This window comes from Dermacentor silvarum, chromosome 2, assembly GCF_013339745.2.
Source record: "Dermacentor silvarum isolate Dsil-2018 chromosome 2, BIME_Dsil_1.4, whole genome shotgun sequence".
Lineage (NCBI taxonomy): Eukaryota > Metazoa > Arthropoda > Arachnida > Ixodida > Ixodidae > Dermacentor > Dermacentor silvarum.
Genome location: NC_051155.1, coordinates 82,251,061 through 82,276,503, shown reverse-complemented (window position 1 = coordinate 82,276,503; position 25,443 = coordinate 82,251,061). Strand labels below are relative to the sequence as shown.

Sequence of the window (25,443 nt, the reverse complement as noted above, 5' to 3'; positions counted from 1 at the left end):
AATTAATATGAAATAGTATTTGACTTAAAAAGATTTAGCAATCGTTTTTTCTTGCGCTACTAGCGGAAACTTCGCTTCGGCGCGCAGAAAACACTACTATTCGTTTTGGGATAAGCTTCGTGTGGTTAACTTGTCATTTGCTGGCATCAAACTCATCGGGTTACAATTTATACGTGATGGGCTGTGGGGATATACGATAAAAAAAGAAATGCCCGAAAGCCGTTTTTAGTTTGAGTCGGAGAAGTTTAAAGGTTGCATGGATGCCTTCTTGCAAGATACGCTTGGAAACAGTGTTTTCGAGTATTGTGTTTGGTAATTGTGGCCCATGTAAGTGCTTCTGTGCAGATGCAACAGTTTTGTGCGTCACCCTCATGATTATAGAAGACAGAAACATGTAAACAGAAATATTCATGTAGTACCGAAGAACACCAATTCTAATAAACTGTTTGTCTTGTCTTTTACCATTTTGACAAGCTTTGTCTTCCATGGAAACGAGCACAGTTACATAATGAGTGCCGTGACGTGGAAAGCAGAGAGCGCGTACGGAAGCACACTTCAATGCTCATCTTCTTTAAGTTGTGCGGAGGTTTCACTCACTGTATCCGAGTTACGGCACTCTCAAACGCCGAGTCTCTCAACCAGTCGAAAAATCGTAAAATGACGGAACAATATTTAGCATGCGACTGCTTTGCCAGAAGACGAGAAAGTTGTACGTGAAGCAGAATTTATCAACCAGGAAGTGGGTTGAACCTGTCCTTGCCTTGTGTTCACAATACACCGCCATTTCTAACGTTCAAGTCGCGCTGCTAGCGGCCGCGAAGACTCGGTGCGCTGCGCAGAACAATGCGCAAGCCCTGAAGGGCTTGTGCAGCTGCGGCTGGGGGGCGTAAATTAGCAAACAGTGAATGTACTCTCCTCGAAAGCTTTATTGCTAGGCGGGAGGTGGTGCAGTTACGAAATAAGTCGAATACAAGAGTGCCGATTGGAAAATATTCTGACATGCCCTGAGTAATGATTGCTATTTCGCCATTGCTGTTACCAGTAAACTGCGTAATTTGGAGGAATAGAGGTGCTGAAGAGATGGTTCATTTTATTCGACTGCTCGCCGTTTTTGTCATAAGCAGTGTTTAGGCAGTTTCGTAGGATGACCGGTGGAAGAAAACATGCAGTTGTTGCCAGAGTTCTCACACAAACAGGGCGATAAAATGATCTACGCCATACATGCTAAAGATAAATCATAGCCGCCTTTTGCCCGCGCAGGACATTAGCGCAAGATGAAAACCTATGTTTGCACTATATCCGAATTCCATTTCGCACTGTCGCGCTCTGAACAGCTACATTGACAACCTGTAAGCTTTCTTTCGACAAGTGGCCATCACATTGTGTGATCGGGGAATGCTACGCTCATTTTCATCCTACAAGAAAGCATGCTTATTCACAAGTCACATCAGTCATGGCCACATGTGTCTTCGGCTAAGAGTTGACATGCGTTACGAACCTGTAGCTCTAAAACGCCGTGATGGTCCACAATGAGGCACTTGCTCCACCGGGAACATCTACCGTAGATGACACACAGTTGAATATATATATGCGATCTTGTATTTTTCAGTAAATACTTTGTTGAAATGTCATTGCGTAAATTGGCCACCGTCTATCTCCGTTAAACGGACAATAAATGGAAACTCTAAATCAGTTAGAATAATGAAGTATGAAGTCTCTCATGTATGCGTGTTTTCTGGGTAGTAAAGCCTCTTTTATTTCTGAAATTGCGGAAGGGTGACTGAATACTTGCAAAAGACCTAGTAAGGTAACGACAAGTGATGAAAGTGTCTAACTTAAGCCATCATACTGCAATGGCTGAAATGTGAAAGCTGATCAACAAGAAGAAATTATGTGCCATTTGAAATTATAATGTCGCAAGGATTGAGGAAGTATTAAAAACAACAGCCACAGCACGAAACCAGTGCGAAGTAAGCTTGGAATAGGACAGAGCAAGATGTATGCACTGAAATAGAAAAAGGGTCATGTCGCCAGCAATTTTGATGATATTGTAAAGTTAACTGAACGCTTCTGTATTGAGCTGTACAGTATCCAGAGCAGCCACGCAACCTTCATTGGCAGTAGTAACAAGCAGGATGCAGAGGCTCGTCGTATAACTAGCGACGAAGTTAAAAGAGCTTTACAAAGCATGTACGTGAAGAAGTAGCACAAGAAGGTGGAATAACAGTCCATTTAATCAAACATGGAGGGAATACTAAGTTAGAAAAGCTCGCGGCCCTTTATACGCAATGGCTTACAACTTAAAGGGTACCAAAGAGCTGGAAGAATGCCAACATTACACTATTTAATAAAAAGAGAGGCGCAAAAAAATTGAATATTTGTGGGCCCACTCACTTGCTTCCGCATTGCATAAAATATTCACCAAGGTAATTTATTCAAGGCAACACTTGACTTCAATTAATAAAGAGAACCGGGTCGCTTCAGGAAGGGGTATTCTACAGTGGATCACACCCATATTGAAAATCACGTTAAGAAATCTGCGGAGTATAACTAATCTCTCATATGGCGTTCACAGGTTTTGAAAAGGCATTTGATTCAACAGAAATACCAGCAGTCATCGAGACAATGCGTGATCAATGAGTACAGGTAGCATAGTTGAATATCTTAGGGAATATCTACAAATATTCCACAGCTACCTTCTTTCCCCTCAAGAATATTATAAAATTACCTACCAAGAAAGGCGTTCGGCAAGCAAACACAATCTTTCCAGTGCTATTAACTGCATGCTTAGGAGAAGTATTCAAGCTGTTAGGCTGGGAAGGATTAAGAGTGAGGATAAACGACGAATACCTCCACAACTTTCGGTTTGGAGATTGCATTATCCTGTTCAGCAACTCTCGGGACCATTTCAACAAATAATTGAGGTCCTTAAATGGGAAAGTGTAAGCGCGGGGTTGAAGATTAATATACAGAAGACAAAGATAATGTTCAATAGCCTAGCAAGGGAACAGGATCGACAGTCTGCCTCTAGAGTATGTAAAGGAGTACGCTTATCTAGATCAGTTACTCACAAGGGGACCCTCGTCATGAGACGAAAATTTACAGAATAAAAATGGCTTGCAATACATACGGCAGGTATCACCCAATTCTGACGTAAAATAAGCTGAAGATGAATTTAATATTACAGCTCAAACTATTTTCCTCTTTTGTGTCGTCTCACGCCATCCCTGATTCGTCATTGTCTTATATGGCTCACCGCATTTAAAGCCAGTGCCGCAGCAAGTATTTAGGCAGGATTCCGTGGTCGAAGCCACTGGTGCCGGGGGCTGCGACATCCAATCTTCTGGACTAAACAAACAAGTCTGCATCAAAGTAATAAGAAGCCGTCGGGCATCCCTCAAGCTTCGCACATGGTTCTACTTTTTGAACTGATTATCTACTCTTTTTACGTAGTTATATTAGTCTTCGCACTGTAAGTCTCATGACCTAAAAATAATAGTTTTTTAGAAGTTCAAGCAACGATTCCATGAATAGGTTTGAAACGGCAGAGACATTAGAAGAGAATAATTTGGACGTATACCGGTACCCATACCCAGTTCCTTATTTAATCTTGAAAAACTAGCACCACAAGTCGGCATGCCAGGTGAGAGTACATTGCATACATAGCGTTACGTAGGACACATAAGCAAGCGCGAAAAAATAGCGCTGCAATGAAATTTTTCACTACCGCTTCTTATTTCTTCCAGGATGTTCCATGTACCCGCAATCGGGTACCGTCTGGCCGTTTGTTTATTTCGAGAAACATTTCCCGGTACGTGCTAATCTACCCAGGAAGCTGCTGTTCTGCTGCTGCAGAGAGCAGTTGCAAAACCAAACATAAGTAAAAGTCTTACGGAAAAGGAAATTGACTGAAATCTTACAGATAAGCAAATACCCAATAGTGAGCAAATACCCAATACCTGTAGCCTCGAAGCGAGCGTCTTTTGCCCATTATGAAGGGAGAGGGCAACAAAACAAGCGTTTTCCCAGACAGACAAAACATGTTGCGTCAAATTCACGCGAAAATATAATTTTTTTCCAGTGAACTGTTAATGGAAGTTTCGCAGCCGTGTTGGTTTGGCCTAGGTGGGCAAGTGTTGATGTGCACGGTGTTAATGAGGAAGAAAAAATGCGTCGGGTTGCCGACGTTTTTTATTCAAACAAAATTATCAATGCCTCTAAAAGAAAGGTTACATCACGTTCTCTTCATACGATTAGACAACTGCATCGCTGCATGGTATTTTACCTAGTAATCCGTAATTTGTTTCTGACGCTCTGTTTTGACGGTTCCCTGTTGGAGATCAGCTAAGAGTTATGTACAGCTATACCTCCTTACACCAAAAGAGAATATAACAAAATAAGTATTCTAACAAAATAAACAATTTTCCCTTTAAGTCCCCGCAGAGTTCCATGGATATAAAACACCGCTGCAGTCATGTAAATTGTCTTAGTAATGTACATGACGAACTAGATTTGTTGCGGAAATTAACAAAAATAACAGGCACACTCTACTCCAGTTAAATTCTACGTAAAGCTAAGCAGTGTTAGTTTGATTGTCGCATGAACCATGTCTGTGTGCATATGAGGTGTACATGATTATCGACGTATAAATATTGGTACATTTATACCTCGAAAAATTACATGTTCGCTGAGTTATAGTCTGGCTGGATATTATATACACATATTTGCATGCAGTACACCATGCGTATATTATTCGTTTAAAGGTTCGATGGGTAATTTTTTAATGTGGTGGAGCAGGAGGAAAAACTATATTGCATGGAAAAAGAGCGGGCCAGTGGGCGGGGTCCCTAGTCTACGACTCCACCGGTTCTACCTGCCGTCATCACCCTTTCTTTCAGCCATAGCTGAATATTAGGGCTAATTGACCAGGATTGTTTGATGTAAAGTTCTCTATACCTGGCGACAGCTTTTTGTGGCAGCACGGCCAAGGCTATATGATTCGGCTTCGCAGCCTTGACCGTGCTGCCACAGAAAGTTGTCGCCAGGTATAGGCAGCAACGCTGCTTTCTTCACACAAAATCCCGAACAGACAAATTTAGGGGGAAGCGGCACCAACACCAGTTTCAACTATAATTGTTTTTTGCGAGTATACACAAACTTTGGTATTCATCTTTCTTTCGCGACAATCCATATGCTATTTTGGCAGTACTTATCACAAATACTGCATACTGCACACATTTATCTTAAAAACGCCATGCACAAGCACATTGTTTCAATAGATAAGTTCTGGCTACGAGTCGTCAGTAAAAGCAAAAAAAAATGTCAGCGAATTGATAGCGTTTTTTAGGACGTTTCGTTGTGAAAAGCCTAAAGCTTTTAACAGTTCCGCCCTGGTGACGTCTTGGAGAGATAATAGGTTGCTCTTCTTTGTGCATGATTACTAAACTATTCTGCAATGCTATACACATATGTGAATGTGGTGGCATATAAAAAGGCCACGGGAATTATTCCGCGGGTAGAATTATCTCTGGTTAGCATATGTCGCTCCAATTCGCTTCAATAAGCTGAGTGTCGCGAAGCACGAGCACTTTACTGAAGGCACTCTTGTGTCCGATGGGAAGTTAAATACCGCGACTTCCGTCAGCCGGGGTAAAAGTACATTTCCTTTGGCCTTGTATTGCCCACAGGCTATAATTAACTTGTGTACGCATGGCTGATCGTTCAATAAATCGAGGTTATCCAGTAAGAGCAAATACTCACCTGAAATTGCAAAAACTTGACTTCCTTTTCTTTGAGTGTTGTATTCAGCGCTCCGCAATGAACATAGTTTTGGTAGTAAAGAATACGTTCTTTAAGTTCGCCTGCAGAGCGCACACAATCATCTTATCACGTCTATTCTTGTCTCATAAAATGAGGCGTGTTTCAGTAATAGTAGACCAGCAAAATCCTTAGAGCTCCTAATTTGCGGCCTGTGCTTACCTCTGCCGTATGCGTAGCTATTTTACTGCGACAGCAGTTAAAGTATCCGAACTGGGTGCCCGTTTACCGTCCATCCTTCGAATGCGTTGTGTTCATCGACGTTACTTTGTCGTCGTCAGGCCGCCTCCTGTTCCTCAAATTCACGACTTGCTATAGGTTGAAAAAAATAAAACTGTCCGTTCTTCCAGCTGCAACGTTGTGTACACCTCGCTCTCACAAACTCAATGAGGTCTAACCAAGTTTTAAAGATGAAGTGCATAATTTTGCGAGCGGTTAAAAATCACGAAATAACACATACATAACACATGGTAGGCACGCAGGTGCCCCTAAAGGACACAAACATAAGAGCCATGACACTAAACGGTTTCAAAATAGAGGTGGAACTCGGTACGTTTCTGTCGCGCAATCGGTGGTTTACATGCAAACTTGTGCAAAAGGAACTGAGAATAGACAAATAAGTGCTTAAAACCAAACAGTGGCTACCACCGCCAAACTTATTTGAACTGCCGTTACTGTAGCAATGTGCAATTGGCACTTAGGAGGCTCTATTGCGTGACAACGTAAGTGTTGCGCTGCACACAGACCCAGAGGGGTCTGACTTTTGTACATGTATTTCGTAGGCCACAACAGCCATTACTGTAGCACTACAGAATACCGTTGTGTACATCGCATAGTTGGTCGTAGAAATATTGCGCTGTATTGTATGACAATCCTTAGATGTCATGGTCGGGAAAAGAGCGTTGACGGAGCAAGCGAGTTGTACTCGATGGGGATGACGAGCCTTAAGCATGACGTACATCCAGACCGTACGTTGCGCTAAGAATAAGGTGGTTTGCGGAGACGATACTCAATGACGACGTCAAAGTCAGAAAACCACAAGGCCCTTTCTCTTTTGAAATAGTAGTTCGCACGATTCACAGGGGCAACGCGCCCAATATACCAATTCTGATTTACCGGAAAAAAAACTATTTCATGGAAATCTCGAAGGTGGCGCTGCACAATTTCATTCGTGACGTATCCACGCAAGCTTTGTATAGGAAAACTAGTGAAATTAGCTATGGTCTTTATTCATTTAAACAAGCACCTGCAGCACCAGAACGGCGTTATTGCAGGCAGGACATTTTTAGTGAAAACAAAGACAGTAAAAATTCAACTCATTCAAAAGCAGACGGCAGAGTACAAATGCAAAAAAAAAAAGATGAGGTAGGTATAACCCAGCCGCGGCCTGCCAAGGGACTCAGAGTAGCTAAAAAGAATAACGCATAGTTTACTCTCATATATAAATCTCAAATCCTATATAATTGTGTAATCTGTCGTACTGTGTAATTCAGAATTCGATATTATGCTGAAAGATGTATATGTGCATCACAAAGAAAAATTCGCATCGTGATTATACGTAATTTTTCTTTCTTTATGTTAAAATATTAAACATATCTTTATCACATTATTCACCAAGCACACCTCCCTCTACCACCTATCTCACACTGACCGCTTCTTGGCCGTGAGCTTGACTTCTTGGCCACTACTAGTGGTTAAGCGCAGTTATACAAATAACGAGCCAGCGAGCAAGCCAACCAGATGCGGGAGCGTGCAATGGAAGAAATGGGCGCTCTTGGAGTAAAAGAGTTCGCAGCAAGAAAAAAGAACAACAGAAAAATAATTAAATCTGTTAGCTTCCGTAGTTTTTCTCTTTTCTGCTTTCTTTCTTTTCTTTCATTTTTTTTCTTTTTTTCTACCATTGAGCTGCGAGGGCTTTTCAACGCCTTCCTTTGCGCATGGTTTTGAGGGAGGGCGTAATACAAGACATTGTAAAATGCCGCCATATTTACCAATTCGCCATCTTCTCATCTCTGATTGTCACACAGGGTTGCTACAGCCTCTGAGATTTGCTGAAAACGCCACCATTGCAGAAATTTACACTCAACTTAAAAATTTTCCGGCATTGCACTCCGGGTATGCTTCGCTGTTGACAGGGTTCGAAGGCGTTCACGGCCGATAACGGCCTCATAATTTACTTGTTGCGTTCGCTTAGTTGATTCACTGTTTTTTTTTCCTGCAGAAAACTTTTACAACCCATTCACCATCTACTGGATGAGGGAAACGACTGAAGCGTTAAAGGCCAAAGAAGACTGCTTTGCTAAACAATATCGCGCTAACGACTACGTAAGTATACCTCATTAGGTAGTCACTTATTAGCCTTTGTAGCGTATTACTTTTTGTTTGGGAGCAGTGAGTTCACTAACTTTTAATTCAGTAAAACACATCACCGTTTCCGTTTATAAGCACTGACAAATAAAACCGCCCCTGAGCGCAAAATCACTGGGACCGTTTGTCAGGCAGAGATAGCTTGTATTCTATCAGCCGACAGTCAGCGTTTCACGAAGCGTAGTCATGAAGCACGATTGCATGGGAGCATTCGCTTATAGATTTAGCTCAGTACGAAAGTTGAAAGCCTAAAACCGACTAAACATTTTGCGCGAACTAACTGGTGATATTATCATGCATACATCGTTTTTGTTTTTATAGAGACCTTTTTCAATAGCTTATCACTGTTATTGATTTGTCGCTGTGCGCAAGAAAGAAAGTTATTAAATGCGGTCGCGGGTACTGTTGCAAAATAGACTCGTACAATCACATCGTGCGCGCAAAGAAATGCTGTTGAACGCTCTCGAATACACTATGATAGGTGCGATTCGGGAATGCACTATGATAGAGCTTAAAGAGAGGGCGGATATGACCTCAGAAGACAGATCCGACAACTGAAGACCGTGATCGGAGCTACCGTTGAGATGTGAGTGCCGCTTGCTTTCTCGGCACAAATTCACCCAATAAAGAGTTGGATCCTCAACACACAGTCCTTCAGCTCTCTGGTTCTTCACCGTTACTAGAACGTATGCTTCACTTTGAGAAGTAGAAGGTAGAACGCCAAAAAATCCTTACGACGAATTTCTTGCATGGAAAGAGACGCAATTATGTATGCATATACGTCACACAGGACAGCCTGCACTATTTGGACAAACGGGCTAACTAATCGTACGCCTACACTGAATCGCTCAACTGCTTGAAATTTGCTGCTCAAAAAGTGTTACCGATCAAATGCGTCCTGTAAAATAAACATGGGAGAGCACGACGTGCGTTGCGCGCGCAATTTAGCCGACACTCAACGCGTCACTCAAAGCACGTGAAAGTAGAGCGGTCGCGATATTCTCGTCGTCACGAGAAAACTGTCACCAGTGAGCTACGAGGCCAAGCAAAAACGCTACCACGAATAGTAGCAAGCGTTCAAGAAAACGGCAAAGGTTCCCATTTCCACTTGATTCTGCGGATGGCTGTCATCCGAGTCTGCCTGCTCTCAGTTTCTTTCCATTTACCGGATCAGCTGTGACTTGACAGGTGGCTGCATACCCGGGGTGTTTTTGTCACTGTTCGTTTTGGCAGTTCACACGCAACATAAATGGCATCCTTGGCGGCGCGACCGTCGATCCATCGCGAAAAATGGCTACACGAGGAGCAATTTTACAAACCTCGTGGGCATCGCGAGCGCCTCACGGTGCCGGCGACCTGCCAGGTGGTGAGGCTGCTCTTTGCTATGGGTAGGAGGGGCGTTGACGTCTGTCGCCAACCATGAGATTGAGAGCCCTATAAAGACCGAGTTCAGAAAAACAGTGATGCGGAGATTGTAGTACGCCGCTGTGATGCTTGTTGCAAATGTTTACGTGCGAAACGGGGCCGGTACAAGTTGACGTGTAATATAGCGCCGTCTATTACTATCACCTGTCCATAATTCAAGTGAAAATAGCACATCAGTTTAGTACATGTAGTATTGCGCACGTGGTCTCCAAACTTTGTTTCAGAGAGGCACTAAACATGGACAAAAAACTGAAAATAACGCATAACTTTATTGGCACAGAACATAAGGTCAATTATGTTGATCTAAACGACACGCTCTTAGCACCCTGAAGTGACTGCCTGGGCATGATGACGTCGCCAGTACGTTCTGTGGTATGCGCCACAAAACTATATGGTGGGCATGTTTGAAATTCAAAAGGTTGTTTCGCGCTTGCTGTAACTGTTTATGCAAGTACTAACAAGGCTATTCCTACGTTGAACCAGTCGCGATGACAGGTGGAGCATTATCCCAAAGCATTTTGTCGAAGCCTGGATAGTATGGTAACAATATTTGACACTTGACCAGTATGTTTCACTGCGGTGCACAAAGCGAGGTTATTTTGCAACGAGATGGGAATTGCTTCACATATTGTTTCAAGCAAAATTTTCTCACTGATGACAGTGCCAGTCCCTAATACAACGTCATCTATTCTCTTTAAGCGTACACCGTATGTATTCACAAGAATTGGGGAAAACGCCGCTTTACGTGTAGCGTTCGAGGTAAGTTCACCGTGCTGTCTTCCCAGATATACAAATTTTTCGGCCAACAACAGGCACACAAACAGCACCTGACACAAACGGTTCCTGTTCATAATTTTTACGGCGCAAAAGCCGCGTCAACATGTGAAGAAACGACCAAACATGAATGAGCATCCTTTCAGCCCTGTCCGTCCTGTCCGCTCTTTTCTTTACTGTCGTTTCTTGAAACGGTGAAGGCTCTTTTGCACCTTAAATAGTATGATTCAACTAGGCCAGCAACAAGTAGTAATATGTCTAGTTGAAATTACTGCTGTCTATCTCATATTTGGATCTCTAGACATAACGCATTATTGGTGATCTCAATCGATGGCACACCTATGTGGCAATATATGCGTATGTCTGCAATATGTGCGTATTCAATATGTGCGTAATCAATGGTCCTCACCCATGGAAAGTTAGAATATGCGAACCTCACACGGGTCTTTGATGGGGCATAGAAGTAAGAGTTGTTCCCCGTAATGTGAGTAGGGTAACCACGTTGCTTGTGTCATTTTCAATCTGATGTCTTCATGGATCAGTCCTATCCTAATAGGTACTTTGATTATTAATAAAATCAGTTGTTAAACTAAGTTCAGTCCTTGCTGTTATCGTTTCTGTCCACGTTTCGCTTTGCGCTCTAAGAACATTTAATGAACAGCGCTGCACGCGAAACATTTCGCTTGCGCTAACATATATAGCAAGTAAACAAACAAGACATACATTCTATCTCATCCACAGTGTTGTGGAGCCAGCCAACAGAAAAAAGTATAGGGGTATTCGGGGTGCTCAATTTTTGGTTAGTCAATTTTGCAGAGAAATTACAAATGAAGGCAGTCATAGCATAGCACAGTAATTGTTGTTCAATGGAACTGCACAAATAATCAGGCAAAGGGAAATGAAAGTGGACGAAAAGATAACTCGCCGCAAGCGGCCACAGAACTCACATCCTCCAAATACGTGTCTGGTGCTATCACTCGTATCACATTATCGGATATAATGCGTATGCGTCAAAGACTAGCCTTGTGAATGTGGGCCTGCGTCACTCACGTCGAATGCGGTGGACGTGAAACGCCTTTTTAACCACAGGTGTTATAAATTTGACAGTCGTGATACTGTGAAGTAGCACGCTACATGACAGCTGCTCTTAAAAAATGATTAGTAACGTTTTCAATTGAACTTGTGTATTCCTCGTACAGTCAGTAAAATATTATCGTCTACATATGCCGCACATAATTTAAATACCAATGTATAAAATAACATCTAAAACAATTCATGTCGCTATTAGCTCCGAAACACTAGTGAGGTGTTTTCCCATGACGCAATCTTGGACGACACTTGACGCAATCAATCTGCAAGTGTCGCCTCGTTGTCTTCAGCAGTGGTAACGATGCCCCAAGTCAAGGACATTTATTGTTTCACAAATCTTTGCCAGTACAACAGTGTGGAAAGCGATTAATGTAATTTCGGCCTCATTGTGTGCAATATGTCGACAACAATTAGCCTAACATTGCATTGCCTTCATTATATTTAGACGGTTGAATTCAGTACGCGAACTTCTTATCCTCGGTTTCAGTGAATGATATGTAATAAGTAACTGCTGTCGTAAACATGACTGCGAGCGCTGCTACTGTTTTTGAGATTCCATGTTCAAGCAGTACATGAAACATGCCACTTCTTTTTCAATGAAAAGGCTAATAATAAAGTTAGAGCTGGTCACGTACAATTACAATTGCGTATGTACGCTAGTAAAGCTCATATTGTTTCACTAATGTAATGCAAATGTCGATTTGTGCGTGAGTTCCATCCATTGCGTTTTTTGTTTCAGGACTTCCAGCAGAGGCTATTCACGAAGCGGTACCTCAGCAAGGACTACCGCCTCGAGTCTTTGAACATGACCGCTGACCAGCTGTTCTTCATCTATTATACACTGGTACACTAATACCGCACAACATAGCGAAAAAAGATGCGTTCGACCGAAAGGGCAGATTTTGCCACCCGAGCACCATAGTGCATACTTGCATATTCACTTGAAAATTTTAGCAAATCTTGCCGCGAGGGCTGTTGACGTCAGCATCGCAGATACATTAAACGCACACTTGCATATTTCAGGAAGTGAGATAGAGCCAATAGGGCAAGCAGCTTGCAGTCATCTCTAATTGATCATGCTGTGTCTTGCGTTGCGAAAATAACGGAAGTGTTACGTTGCCGTTAATCTTGCCACCCCCCGCCCCCTCTTTCCTCATTTACTAACATCATAAACATACAAAGCTTCTGGTGGTCGTCATATAGAAATACCCAGCAAAAACTCAGAACGGCCATTTCGTTTGCGGGGAACAAAAACAGAAAGTAAAATACGCTCTCTGCAATCAATATTGTGCGGCCGCTAGGACAAGAAACAGCGATGATGCACTTTGTTACATGCATGGGCGAATGAAAAGAGAGAATGATGTTTGCGGGCACGCCTTTTAGCCCTATCTGCTCTGCTACCTTCTTGCGCCATAAAATCGCACGCTTTTCAGCCACAGCCCTTTCGATTTTGTTAATAGCCCTCTAGGACAAGTAGTTCGATTGTTACGTAAATTACAAGTAGCTGCTACACACAGGCGTGCTTCATTTTCATCGCCCAGGCGGAGTTCAAAATTTTCTGAATTTCCCACTAGAGATAAAGCTGCTTATATATCGGGCTCACCATCGTATTTGCGCGTTTTGAAAATTACCCATCATTTGGGCATGACAACGCGTCAGTGTTTTCTGTAGGAGAAACCACAAGAAACGCATTTCCAGGGTGTTGCCGCGCTGGCATTGTCAGGGTGCGGCCGCATTCAGCTTACACTTTTTGGTCAACGCGCTGTATTCCGACCGAAGCACATTCTATATTTTTCATGAATGAAAGTTAACGCGCCATTCGCCTTTCTGTCCCAATAACATTGGTGTTATTGCATGCCATAAAAGGACTCACAGAACTCGAGAAATGCCGAGCCGGGCGTACTACGGCAGTGAATTCTTGGAAGCTGGTGCCTGGTCAGCGTATGAAAAGATACTTAAATGTCTCACCGAAAATTCAAACTTATGGGCAGGCAGGTTACTACATTGTTGCATATTTAACATTGTACTTACTTCTGTTTGTTGCGTGCGATAGCGAGTACCAGCACGCACTGCAGGATGGTGGAATGAACGTTAGCGAAATTAGTTTATTAGTAAATATAATTAGTAAATAATTTTATTGACATAGCAATTATATGGACACTTCAAGCGGATTTCTGCCGTCGGTGTCGCCGTAGTCGTCGCCGTCGCCGTGAGGTTCCGTGTAATGTCCAAGGGCGATAAAATCGTCGCCGCGCGCCGTATGCGCGAGTGAAAGCGCGCTGGGGACGTGCGCTATCACGGAGACCGAACGCATGGCGGAAAGCAAACGCGACTTCCGTCGCGCGAAACGCCGGGAGGGTATGGGAGGGAGGTAGGGGGTACGCTGTGCTACGGCATCAAATGCGTATCTTGCAACTGGTCGCAACGGGAACTGGCCACTCAATCTCTCACGGGAAGGCAGCGCGGGAGGGAGGGGGGGGGGGCAGCTTCTACTCTGCCAACAACGGTGCTTGAACTTTGCCCGGCTGGGGCGGTCGCCCGCGCCGTTTGTTAAAAGCGATCTCCACACGGCTCTGACCTTTGTATGCGCTCTGCGTTCACCGCTCAGTTTCCGTTGAAAGTGATAGACCGCACGAACGTTCGCTTGCTGTGGCGGCTGCGCTTGCTGCCAGCGTTTTGGCAGTGGTTGTCTGCGGTCATTGAGTGTGATCTATCCATGTTTGTTTGTGCGCGCTGACAGCACGCTTGTTATTTCCGTTAGTAAGCGAATGTGTCCAAGTTTATGCAGCCGATAAAACTACTATCCTTACTCCGAATAGCTCTGTGATAATTTGCAATCGCCATGGATGCTTCACCTTTCGGGCGAAACTGCGACATTTTTTTCCTAACTTCAAAACGTAGTCGTTTAGTGTGGCTTTCAAGTCAAAGGATCGTGAGAGTTGAATATTTCTACAACGTCACGTGCAGTGGTGGTGTGAACCGGTGATTGAAGGGTGCGCTAGCTTTATTTTTTTAGTCTATAATATAGTTACAATACGTCAAAGGTAGTGGAGCAGGAGCATCAACAGCAACAACTACATTAGGCGAGCAGCGAGAAAGGAAGATGTGCAGTATTGGCACCTACTTTCCCTACGGCTCCCTTAAATAAACGCCTTCTACACACCCCGTAACAGAGTGGTGGATGTGAGGGGTGTCTAAGCATCCAACGACGGAATCGCTACCACCTGAACCTCGTCGCAGTCGTCGACTGGCGGGACTTGCACCATCCTCAACAGCAAGCATGTCCCGAGAAACTCAAGCTCCGAGGCCGACGGGCTCTTCGCAACTGTACAAGGAGCCACCAAGCTTTGCCGGGACTGGAGGTGAGGACGTGGACGAGTGGTTGAAGCAGTACCGACGGGTGAGCAAACATAACGGCTGGAACTCCGCGACTTAGCTACCAAATGTATTCTCGCTCACGAATACTGCTCTCATGTGGTACGTCAACCACGAGAACACGCTTACGACCTGGAATACGTCTGTCCAAGAACTGAAAAAGTGATTTGGGGACTCCACAACGAGAAAGAAACGAGCTGAACAGACTGTGTCCCAAAGCGCCCAACTCTCTGGCGAGATATGTACTATGTACATAGAAGAGGTCCTCAAGGTATCTAGACGAGTGGATTGTAGTACGTCCGATGAAGCTAAGGAGGGTCGTCTTCTTAAAGGAATAGCTGAAGATGTATATCAGAATCTTGATAGCCAAAGAAAACCTGACATCTGTGGCCGACGTCATTCAACATTGCCGCACGATTGAAGCACTGAAGATGCGTCGCGTGGCACCGAAATTTGGCCGTTTGGCTAATGTGCCGACATTGGCCTGCGTTGACACGAGCCCTCCATTCGATCTGTAGTCGGCGATAACACAGATAGTCCGGGAAGAGCTCCCCCGGCGCCACGAAATCGGCCGTTGTGGTAGCGACGTCTCTCGAGGCGACGAGCCCGCACCGCCACCTATTAATGCAGCGAACGTGGACGATTACATAGCTGTGCCTCCACGTAAACCCACGAACTGGCCTCGCTTCAACAACGAGCAGCAGCGCCGCACTTATTCGGCGCAGCGGTACCGTACCACTTATTCAGGGTACAGCGAATACGACGATCATGATAGATACCCCATGCTCACTGGCGGTAATGAAGGCTTTGAGCAGCACCGTGAATTCCGACCTCCTCGTGTGTGCAATAGTTGCGGTGTTCCTGGCCACATCGCCAGCTTTTGCGACCACCGCCGACCTTTGCAAGAAGAACCTTCATGAGCGACGTACCAGTCAAATTATCGACTCTCTTCCACGTCATGGCCTCCGCGCCTGCCAACCAATCGTGGACTTCGTCAAGGTAGCTTCAGGAACCCATCACCAACCTCCGATCGCAGCTTAACGCCACCGCCTGCTCCACGTACTCGGCGGTCTGCATTGCCGCGGCGTCGCCTGTTATCCTCACCACCGGTAAACTAGGTAGTGCGGCCGATGGTGGTGAGGTCGCTGGATACCCTTCGCTGCCAACCGACATTGCTCCGCCAGTTTTCATGCTGAAAAACAGTTCACGTGCTTGTTGACTACATACATACCATGGCTCTTGTGGATACTGGGGCAACAATTTCCTAGATGAGCTTAAATTTTAAAGCCCTACTTGGGCAAAAAGTGATGTTTTCTTGGAACAATATTTCCAATATTTCCAAGTTTCTAAAGTGTTTGATATGCATGTGCTACCTCGACGGTGTTATTATCTTTGGGCGCACATTTTACGAGCACAACACGCGTCTCGGTATTGTACTCAGCTGCATACAGAAGGATTGTCTTGTGCTTAACTCTAAAAAGTGCCATTTTGGTAAGAGCCAAACCTTGGAGTTGGGAGATCTTGTAGACAAAGACGGCGTCAGGCCTGACCCTGCGAAGACAGAGGCTGTCGAGGCATTTGAACCAACTGTAAGACAACTTTGCAGCTTTCTAGGGCTTTTCTCCTATTTTAGGCGGTTCATTCCTCAATTTACTGATGTCGCTTATCCCTTGACAAGCCTCCTGCACAAGAACGCCGCTTTTGAGTGGACGCTTGATTGTTCTGCTTCCTTTCCACAGTTGAAGTTTCTGCTCACGTTGCGACTGATCATCCGACGCTTCAATCCTTCCGTGCCAACAGAAGCCCACACATGTGCTAGTGGTTTAGGTGCTGTTCTGATTCAACGCTTCGATGACAAATAACAGGTCATCGCCTACTCAAGTCTGTCATTAAACAAACCCGAGCGTAACTGCACGGTGACTGAGCAGGAATGTCTTGTTGTTATTTTTGCGTTGCAGAGATTTCGGTCCTACCTGTGTGGGCGTCACTTTACGATCGAAACCGATCATCATTCCTTGTGCTGGCTCGTGAATGATCGTGATACATCTGGACGCCTTGCAGGATGGGCCCTTCTTCTGCAAGAGTACAGCTTGACTGGAAACTCGAAGAGCAGCCGACGACATGATGATCCCGATTGCCTTTCCCGGATGCCTCTTAGTACAATGGCATGCGACGCCGACAGTTTCGACCACCTAATGGCATCCGTACACCATGATTTCTCAGATTCCACAACCTCCGCAAGAGAGCAACGTGATGATCCGAGGTTAGCGCCACTTTTCTCTGCCACGAAAGAGTCGACATCATCTAGTTTTGTGTTCGGGATGGACTGCTGCATAAGAAGTATTTCACGGCGACAGGTGCACGGTTTCTTCTGGTGGTGCCAGAGGCCCTCCGCTCTTCCGTGTTGTGCGTCGTGCACGATGATTCAACTTCAGGTCATGTACGGTCCAGGCGGACACTCTATCGTTGCAAAGAAAGATTTTACTGGCCTCAAATGGGCGAGACAACGGAGAAATACGTAGCCACTTGCGCCGAGTGTCAAAGTCACAAGAGACCTGCTGCAGCTCCAGCCGGCTTCTTACAGCCTGTGGTGCCGCCCAGTTCCCCCTTTGCGCAAGTAGGCATCGACCTCATAGGGCCGTTACCACGTTCTTCTAAAGGCAACCACTGGATCATAGTATGTGCCGACTACCTGACTCGGTTCTCCGAGACGGCAGCACTACCCTCTGCAACTGCCGGCGAAGTTTCACAGTTTATGCTGTATTGCATTATACTTGATCATGGTCCCCCTCGAGTGATCATTAGCGACCGTGGCCGTCAGTTCAAAGCTGATGTTGTTGAAGAACTTCTACGTTTGTGCGCCTGCAACCTGCGACATTCAACGCCAGAACGCACGAACTGACAGAACGCACGAACAGAACACTTGTGAACACGATTTCCATGTACGTAAGCTCGGACTACAAGAACTGGGACGAAGTATTGCCCTTCGTTACTTACGCATACAACACCGCGCAACGTGAGACCACTGGATACAGTCCGTTCATCCTTCTTTACGCTCGTCCGCTGAGGTACACATTTTACACTATCATTCCTTTTGGTAGTCACGAGGACGCTTGTGTCGCGGAAACTCTCTGCCGAGCGGAGAAGGTTTGGCGCCTTGCTCGATTACGTACTCTAGCTTCACAAAAGAAGTTAAAATCCCGATACGATAGTCTGCACCAGTGAGTCACTTACGATCCGTCTGACCTAATGTGGCTATGGACTATCGTGCGTAAACGCGGTCTACGTCGAAAAGTGCTCGCTGACTATGTTGGACCATTTATTGTGCTTGAGCGTCTCAGCGAGGTGAATTATAGAATTGTGCGCCTCGCTTCTAGTGGAAGACAGTCATCCAAGACCAACATCACGCATGTAGCCCGCCTGAAGACGTTCACTCAAAGAAAGCCCCACTGACTTCTCGCCCGGAGGGCTTCGTCTGCGAGAGGAGCCATGTTACCGCGCGTCAAAGGTAGTGGAGCAGCAGCAACAACAGGAACAACGACATTAGGCGAGCAGCGAGAAAGAGAAGGACGACGTGCAGTATTGGCACCCACTGGCCCTACGGCTCACTGTAAACGGAAATAACTCTCAGGTGGTAGTATAATGCTTGTCCTCTAGCGACCCCCCGGTTGGGAGTTTATTATGTTCCGAATGATCGGAGTATAATTTTTACTCCGTGCGGGCGGAATTTTTGCGTGGTGCCTTCGGAGTTTTTTTTTCTGTCATTTTTATTTTTTACTTCGAGCTGGACGGAGTTTTTTCGAGGTGCACCGGGAGTATAAAAAGAGACATCAATTTGCCTGGAGAATTTTTGTGTAGAGGCTTCGGGTCAAATTCCGAAATATACGCACAAGAATAAGCCAAATTCTGCGAAACAAGTGAACGAGACCAGACAGACCAAGCAATACATAAACATTTGAGAAACACCCGATGAATAGCTGTGAAAGACATCCAACGGACACTCGACACACAAGAAGCAACCCTGCCAGTATATATAGCCACGATAATGTGGGCCTCGAAACGGCCTAGCGAGCAGCTGTAGTGTTTTCAGAATTGCGACTGACAGGCTCACACATATGAGATCGGCCTCTCTGAAAATTGCATGAAGCCTAAATCCACACGGAACTGTTAACTTAGATTATTGAAAAAACAACGTTCATGACATAATTTTTCAAAATTAGAAAGCCATTCCGTGAGCGCTGAAGCGACTTCGCACACTGCCGGCATCCGAGGCCAAAAAGTAGTGCGTTAGTTACAGTACGCAAGAAAAATGTACGTGCGCGTGCTTCATGACAAAATTAGCTTCGTGCGAAAGAATTGCGGCAGGACAACAATTTATTACATGTGATCATGACCCGTAGCAGCCTACGTAACACCGAAAATTGCGTAGTCATACATTTCTTTGACCGCACTACTTGCTCCGCGTCCAAGCAATGTCTCGGCTGTGAAACGGAACCATATCGCTGATCTGGCAAACGAATGCTCACGCTCGGAGCCAGCACGTATGCTCCTAAATCAGTATGTTGGATGGAGCATGATGTTAATGCAATATCCGAAGCAACGACGTGATCAAAACAGAACTGCGCGATAACAATTCAATTCACATCGCTCAGTAAGAAGCTTTATTCACAGTACGTACTTACGTCCTACCGTATTTCTTGGGCGAGGATATCCGTACACAGATTCATAAAAGAGTTGCTTGCACCACGGTCTAACTTACTGGCAGCACAGCACCGTGACGAAGTCGGAATATGGCATTCTTGTGCGGCTATCACGGACGTTGTCGCTCGAACAGTGGCTGCTGTTGCCATTGCTACGCGGCACTTTACACCGGACGTTGTCATAATATACTCAAAAGGACATAAAATTGGTATTGAACACACTGAGGAACACAAGTCAAGGTCACGCAACACGGAAGCACAGCCAGAAACCCGAGCCGACATCACGTACGAGTCAACCGGCAGCTTCGTAGTCACACTAAGCCTTTTTCCGCACTTGAAATCGTTGCTCTTGCATTCATCGTTGTCAGCAGAGTGATCACAGCTAACGCACATGAAGATGAGATACAGTGAGCTTCAGGCACGCCTATAACACTTTCGGGAAAGAAGTATAGGAAAGAAAATCGGCGAAACGCTGGCACGGAACGACACTTCACAGATGTAAACAAACCGTCAGCCATGAACACCGCCGACTCCGCCGAACGCGGCCGGTCACTGACGCGGCGCACAGCCTTATGGGAAGCACCACGTGACCAACCTGTTCCGGCGGGGGAGTTTTTTAAAACTCCCTGTGCGGAGTTCCCGGGGAGAACAAAATTTTGAAGGCGGAATAAAATCACGTCCTGTCCGCCCTTATCCTCCCAAAGGTTGTGAGCGGAGTGAAACGAGCGAATGCCGTTGTATTCCTCCCATACATCGGAATAAATATTCAAGGATGGGAGTATATAGGGCACATCACCTTGTTAAAATTCCCATGTGGGGGTATTTTCGTTTACAGTGCTCCCTTAAATAAAGGCCTTCTACACACCCCCTAACAATATATGAATCCTAATGCAAAAGACAGCCCAGAAACCTGGCAATCTTGTGAAGAAATGAAGTGGGATCAAATGAAATAAATTGCCCCTATGTTTTCACTTGCTTGTCAGAACTGAAAATTCAAGTGCGGATGCTTTCCAGTAGTATTGAACATGCTGAACGTATTCACCCCACTGCAATGTCGCAAGACGTCTTTTGTTTGTTGAGTACGTTAGACGTCTTCAACAAATATTGATACTTATTCTCAAAATACGCGCGATTTGTATTCATGCTCAGTATTTAGCAGGAAAACTTGTGACCTGCACCTTCTTTCATTCACGTGAAATTATTGTGAGTTCGAAAATGTTTGAACTGAGTTCATGACTTTGAAAATGTTCGTTCTTTTGCAGAGTTACTGCAGCGATTATTCTCAAGATAGCACCGACAGGAAAACATTTGTTCAAGATAGGTAACTCATTCTTCTATGTTTTTCTTAGTTTCTTCACTTTCTTGTTCTGAAGTCCAGCCTGTATGTCTCCGTCTAAGACTTTCTTATTGCCAGACAACTGCCATTATCAAGCTACAAAATGTAAACCGCTGCTTTTGTAGGAATAGAAAATTTTTATAAGCAGGTACGCCTCCGGTTTATGAGCATGTCCGAAGTCGTGCTCCTAAACTCTGTAATAAAGAAGCTAAGCACCGTGGAAGGAGATGTGGGACGAACGATGCTTGGTCCAATGTTGAGGGACGTTCAAAGAGAAAGCCCATATAACTTACAGTCTACATTAAATGACTAAGGACGAATTGAGATTGTAAGACAATGTTATACGTACAGCAGGTAAATGAGGGGTCAATTAGTATGAGCGAGTGCGAAGAAAACCTCGAAATTGTTGGGGCAGCGGGGCAGCGGGGAATAATTATGTGGCGAGATTAAAGGGCAACTCCGGCGATACGTTGAGGCCAACGGATATGAATGAAATTACTGAGTGTATTCTTCTGCAATCTTCCTTCATTTCTTGAAAACAAAAGGCCTGACAATTGCGCACATTTTTACGAATGAATTTCGTTTATTCCCTCGCAACGTCTGCCTTGCCTGCGCCTCACCTACTGCCCACATTGCGGAATAGCGTAAAAGTCGGTATGGGCAGAGAATGCTGGGAATGAATGACAGACGACAGGGCTGAGGAGTGAGCTAGGATTTGTCGTGAGGAGTTTCTGCAGCGAAATGTTACGTTCTGTGTGGACGGGCAAGAGATGGGAGGCCAGTAGTGTTGCGTTGTTGGCTGAGCGAACTTCAGCCCTCGCCATCGGCATGCACAATTTGAGCAGATCTCGATCGCACTGAGCCGAGGTTAAGCCTATCACAGTGGCCGAGTTCGCGCGTCTGCTGCTAGCGGAGCTGTGTGACTCACCTGACATTAATGAAATCATTATGATGAAGAAAAATGCTTCTGCAGTTCAGTTTTGACCATACGAATTTGAAATGAACGTTCTTCATTTCGTACAGGGCATGCTAAAAAAGCTAGAAGCAACGACATGGCGCGCTATCAGCATTTGTACATTGCTGGTAAACACTGCCACTCGCACTCGCCGGCGCTTCCCTAAATAAAATGTGAATACGTAAATAAGTGTATTTTTACGTACTGTTATGCTGACCTATTATTTAGCTTCTGATGTGCACTGATTGCCTCGTATATCAAAGAGGCAACAAGCGGCGGCCCCTTCGATACAGCAGCGTAAATAACCGCCTTTTTCAGCTTCCAATGGTGTCCATCTGTGCGTATTGCTATGTTCTAACATTAATAGATGTCTCTGACGAGCGGCTAGCATCATATCTCAAGCGAACGACGAGCGGTCTCTGCACCTGCCAATTTAAACAAGTGCACTGCTCGGTGCTTTGGACTGTCAGCGGCATTCTTACGGGCCAGAAATGCGGAAAGTCGTGCTCCACATCTGATAGAGAGCATGCGAAGCGCTTCCCTGAGAATGGGTAAAACACCCACAATAGCAAGCCGCACGTATATAATAAGTGATTGGGGCTACCCTTGTTCTTGATGTTGGCGTGTGGTAAGTTGCGCACGGGTGCTGACCCTCGTGGTGGCGGATCGAATGCGAACGCCGATTCGTGGCTAATGAATTGGTCGGAATCTTAGCCCTCCCTGTTTGACAGATCCGAAGAGCTGCTGCAGCTGACATTGTCACCCGAAGGTCCGGCGCGGTCCATTATCAGCTGAGCGTGTGTCCTTCGCCGCTTTCGTTCGCCCCACGTGCGAGACCGGCATGCCTTGCGCGCCTTTCTCTTGAGGTCGCATAAAGAGGTTCCCTCGGCTGCTCGGTCAGGTTTTGGTTTCTTTTTGCGCTTATTGTGCTCACTTAAAATTATTTTCAAACTTGCGAAACAATTCTACTATCCGATGGGTGACAGTGGGCTCTCTGGAACCTAAATATTACGTTACTTTGACATGGCCATAAAATCGCCGGAGTTGCCCTTTAAGGAATAGGCATAGTCCGAAGTCAGTTTATGTATAGCAGTGGCATTTACAAAACGCTAGGACAGGCCTTGGTACTTCAGGGGTCACAACATAGACTGATGACGATGGGGATAATGATGTTACCAGTTTCTATTATGGGATTTAAATTTAAACACTCCCTCTTGATATCCTAATGCGTACAGAACACGCTTACCATCTTTCAAGAGGCTGTGCAAGCGAAACACAAATGATCTGCATAGTAGTCTTGAATTAGATGAATTATTCAACGGGAAATTAAGTAGTTGCTTATTATCACGGCTTGTTTGAATGCATACATAACGAATAAACATTTCTGAAAAAATAATTCAGTGTTTCTACCGGCCATTGCCCAATATTTTACCTAACTTACCTGTGTATTTAAATTTTTTGCTTATTACGTAATAAGTGATACTGCCAGCACTTCAAATCAAACATGCGTCTGTACGCTAAGGAAATACTAAAACACAATGAGTCTCTAAACTTCCTCTTGATATACAAGGGACCAAACATTTTTCTGTCTTTCTTTTTACAGAGTGAACGTCCCACTGATGAATATGCATGAGTTTGCAACTGCTTTCAACTGCGCAGCTGGCAAGCCTATGAATCCGTCGAAGCGATGCCATTTCTGGAAATGAGAGGCATTCGGCACACGTGTTCTTCGCTCAGCGTTGTGCGAAGCATGATATTTAGTGTATTAGAATTTCGCCCCTTTATGCCGCCAGCATCAATGCGCGCTATATACTTAATGCTCGTCTTAAGAGTTTTGAAATATGCAACAAATAAATACTTTCTCAAACTGGTGAGGCATCTCAACTCTATCTTCATGACGTATCAGTAGAAGAGTACCTGCGATTGACACACATCGTCGCATCTATAGGCCACCTGCAAGAGAAATTTAAGCATGACGATACGGCAGCTAAGCAAAAACATCGTCGACATTCGGCTACGATAAAACATCGAGATCATAGCTTGCTATTTCTTGTAGTTTTTCTGCACTTTTATCTCCATTTGCTTCAGCGGTTCGGCTGACATTTAAACAAACACGAACACAGAAATGCCATGGAGAGCTGTTGGAAATTGATGTGTATATCGAATCTTGTTTTGCACAGCAGAAGTGTTTGGGATTTTTTGAACATAGGACGTGGTCATTTCGCCAGATTGCAATTTGCAACACATGGAGAGACTGAATCTCAAGAAGTTAGGAGCTGACTCGCTCACCTCGTTTACTCTTAATCGTGTTTATTGCAAATCAAAAACGGAACAGCAACTTCGTTTCTGCCACACCGTAGTCGACTAACGCAAGAGGAGGGCTTAAAAGGGCTTTGACTTGTGATATTTTTTCTGTTTAGCCTCTTCCAAACTGTGGTACGCCTCCGTAAGCTTGGAATGAATAAAATGGTCGAATCGCAAAATTCGGCATGTGACCAACTGATTCACAAATATTCCAACCTGTAATAAATATACTCCTTGTTGCGAAAAAAATATCTCAAGATGAGTTTTCAGCAGTGGCACAGCCTGAAAAAATTGAAGGCTTCGACGTGGACTGGGACACGGTTATTACGAGGAGTTATTGACTGACAATTCCACGCATGTGTTCTTTTGGAACAATTTACCGCCACTTTGGCTCTCACCAATTGTACCGAGATGACTTGTACATTGCGATGTGAAGGCATGTCCATTGAAGCACCTCAGTTGCGTCTCTGCACATTCAATTGTGGCATCATGGTGAATATACAAGGCCTACAAATTTCAACTCTCGATGAACTGTTTTAATAAAAAGACTATGCCCGCTTCGCAAGTACTGCTTGAATTTGGTTTATGCTGGTCTATGCAATACTGGTTAATGCGCTTTGACGGACACAAGAATCACGAAGTGGTAGTTTTGGTGATTGTATAATGGACAACTTTTTGTTATAATTTAATTGCGCGATTATGGCATATATTTATAATACACATTTTTCATTCGTATGAGAAGACTAACCAATTTGGTTTTATACTTCTAGAACTGTTGTTGTCAGGCAAGTTTATAACGGAATTTGAAACTGGGAATGTTAATTTTCCATTCAGAGGCGGCAGTCTCTTGACTGAGACAAACATTTGTCTGCGTGACTTAGCTGTTTATGAGATGAAGTGAATTTTTTAAAATTTTCTCTTCCAGCCGAGAGTGTGAGTGACATTTTTAAAGGCTCAATCAAGCTGTCAGACTGGCGTTTTAGAGATCAGCTCTTAGGTGCCCGTTCCTTTGGCGAGCATCGGCGTTGGCGGTGTTACTGAGCGAACGAGCACAGCGAAAGATGAAAGAGCGAACGGGGAGCGGGAGATGAAAGACGCAGGCCGGAGACCAATGAGAGTGGCCCCTTCAGGGACGTGTGCGCGGGAAACTGGTGTGATACGGACCCGCCCTACCCCTAGATGCATATTCGTATCTGGTCTCGGCCTGACCGCTCGTTTGGTACTATCGGCTGCTCGCGTCAGCTCTCGCTCACACGTGTTTTGTTTGCTTGGTTTGGTCTTGTTCGTGCCTTTTCTTGCCC

At 44.8% G+C, this 25,443-nt stretch overlaps 1 protein-coding gene across 1 annotated transcript in view; it reads left to right on the top strand.

Moving 5' to 3' along the window:
- Positions 1-23,624, top strand: part of LOC125943466 (uncharacterized) — a 61,147-nt gene extending 37,523 nt beyond the window's left edge. Inside the window, exons 6-10 of the mRNA XM_049662798.1 lie at positions 3,747-3,811; positions 8,039-8,142; positions 12,212-12,316; positions 20,810-20,868; positions 23,442-23,624. Coding sequence (XP_049518755.1) covers positions 3,747-3,811; positions 8,039-8,142; positions 12,212-12,316; positions 20,810-20,868; positions 23,442-23,544 — 436 coding nt within the window. The 3' untranslated portion in view covers positions 23,545-23,624. The remainder of the gene's footprint in view (positions 1-3,746; positions 3,812-8,038; positions 8,143-12,211; positions 12,317-20,809; positions 20,869-23,441) is intronic.
- The last annotated feature ends 1,819 nt before the right edge of the window (positions 23,625-25,443 follow it).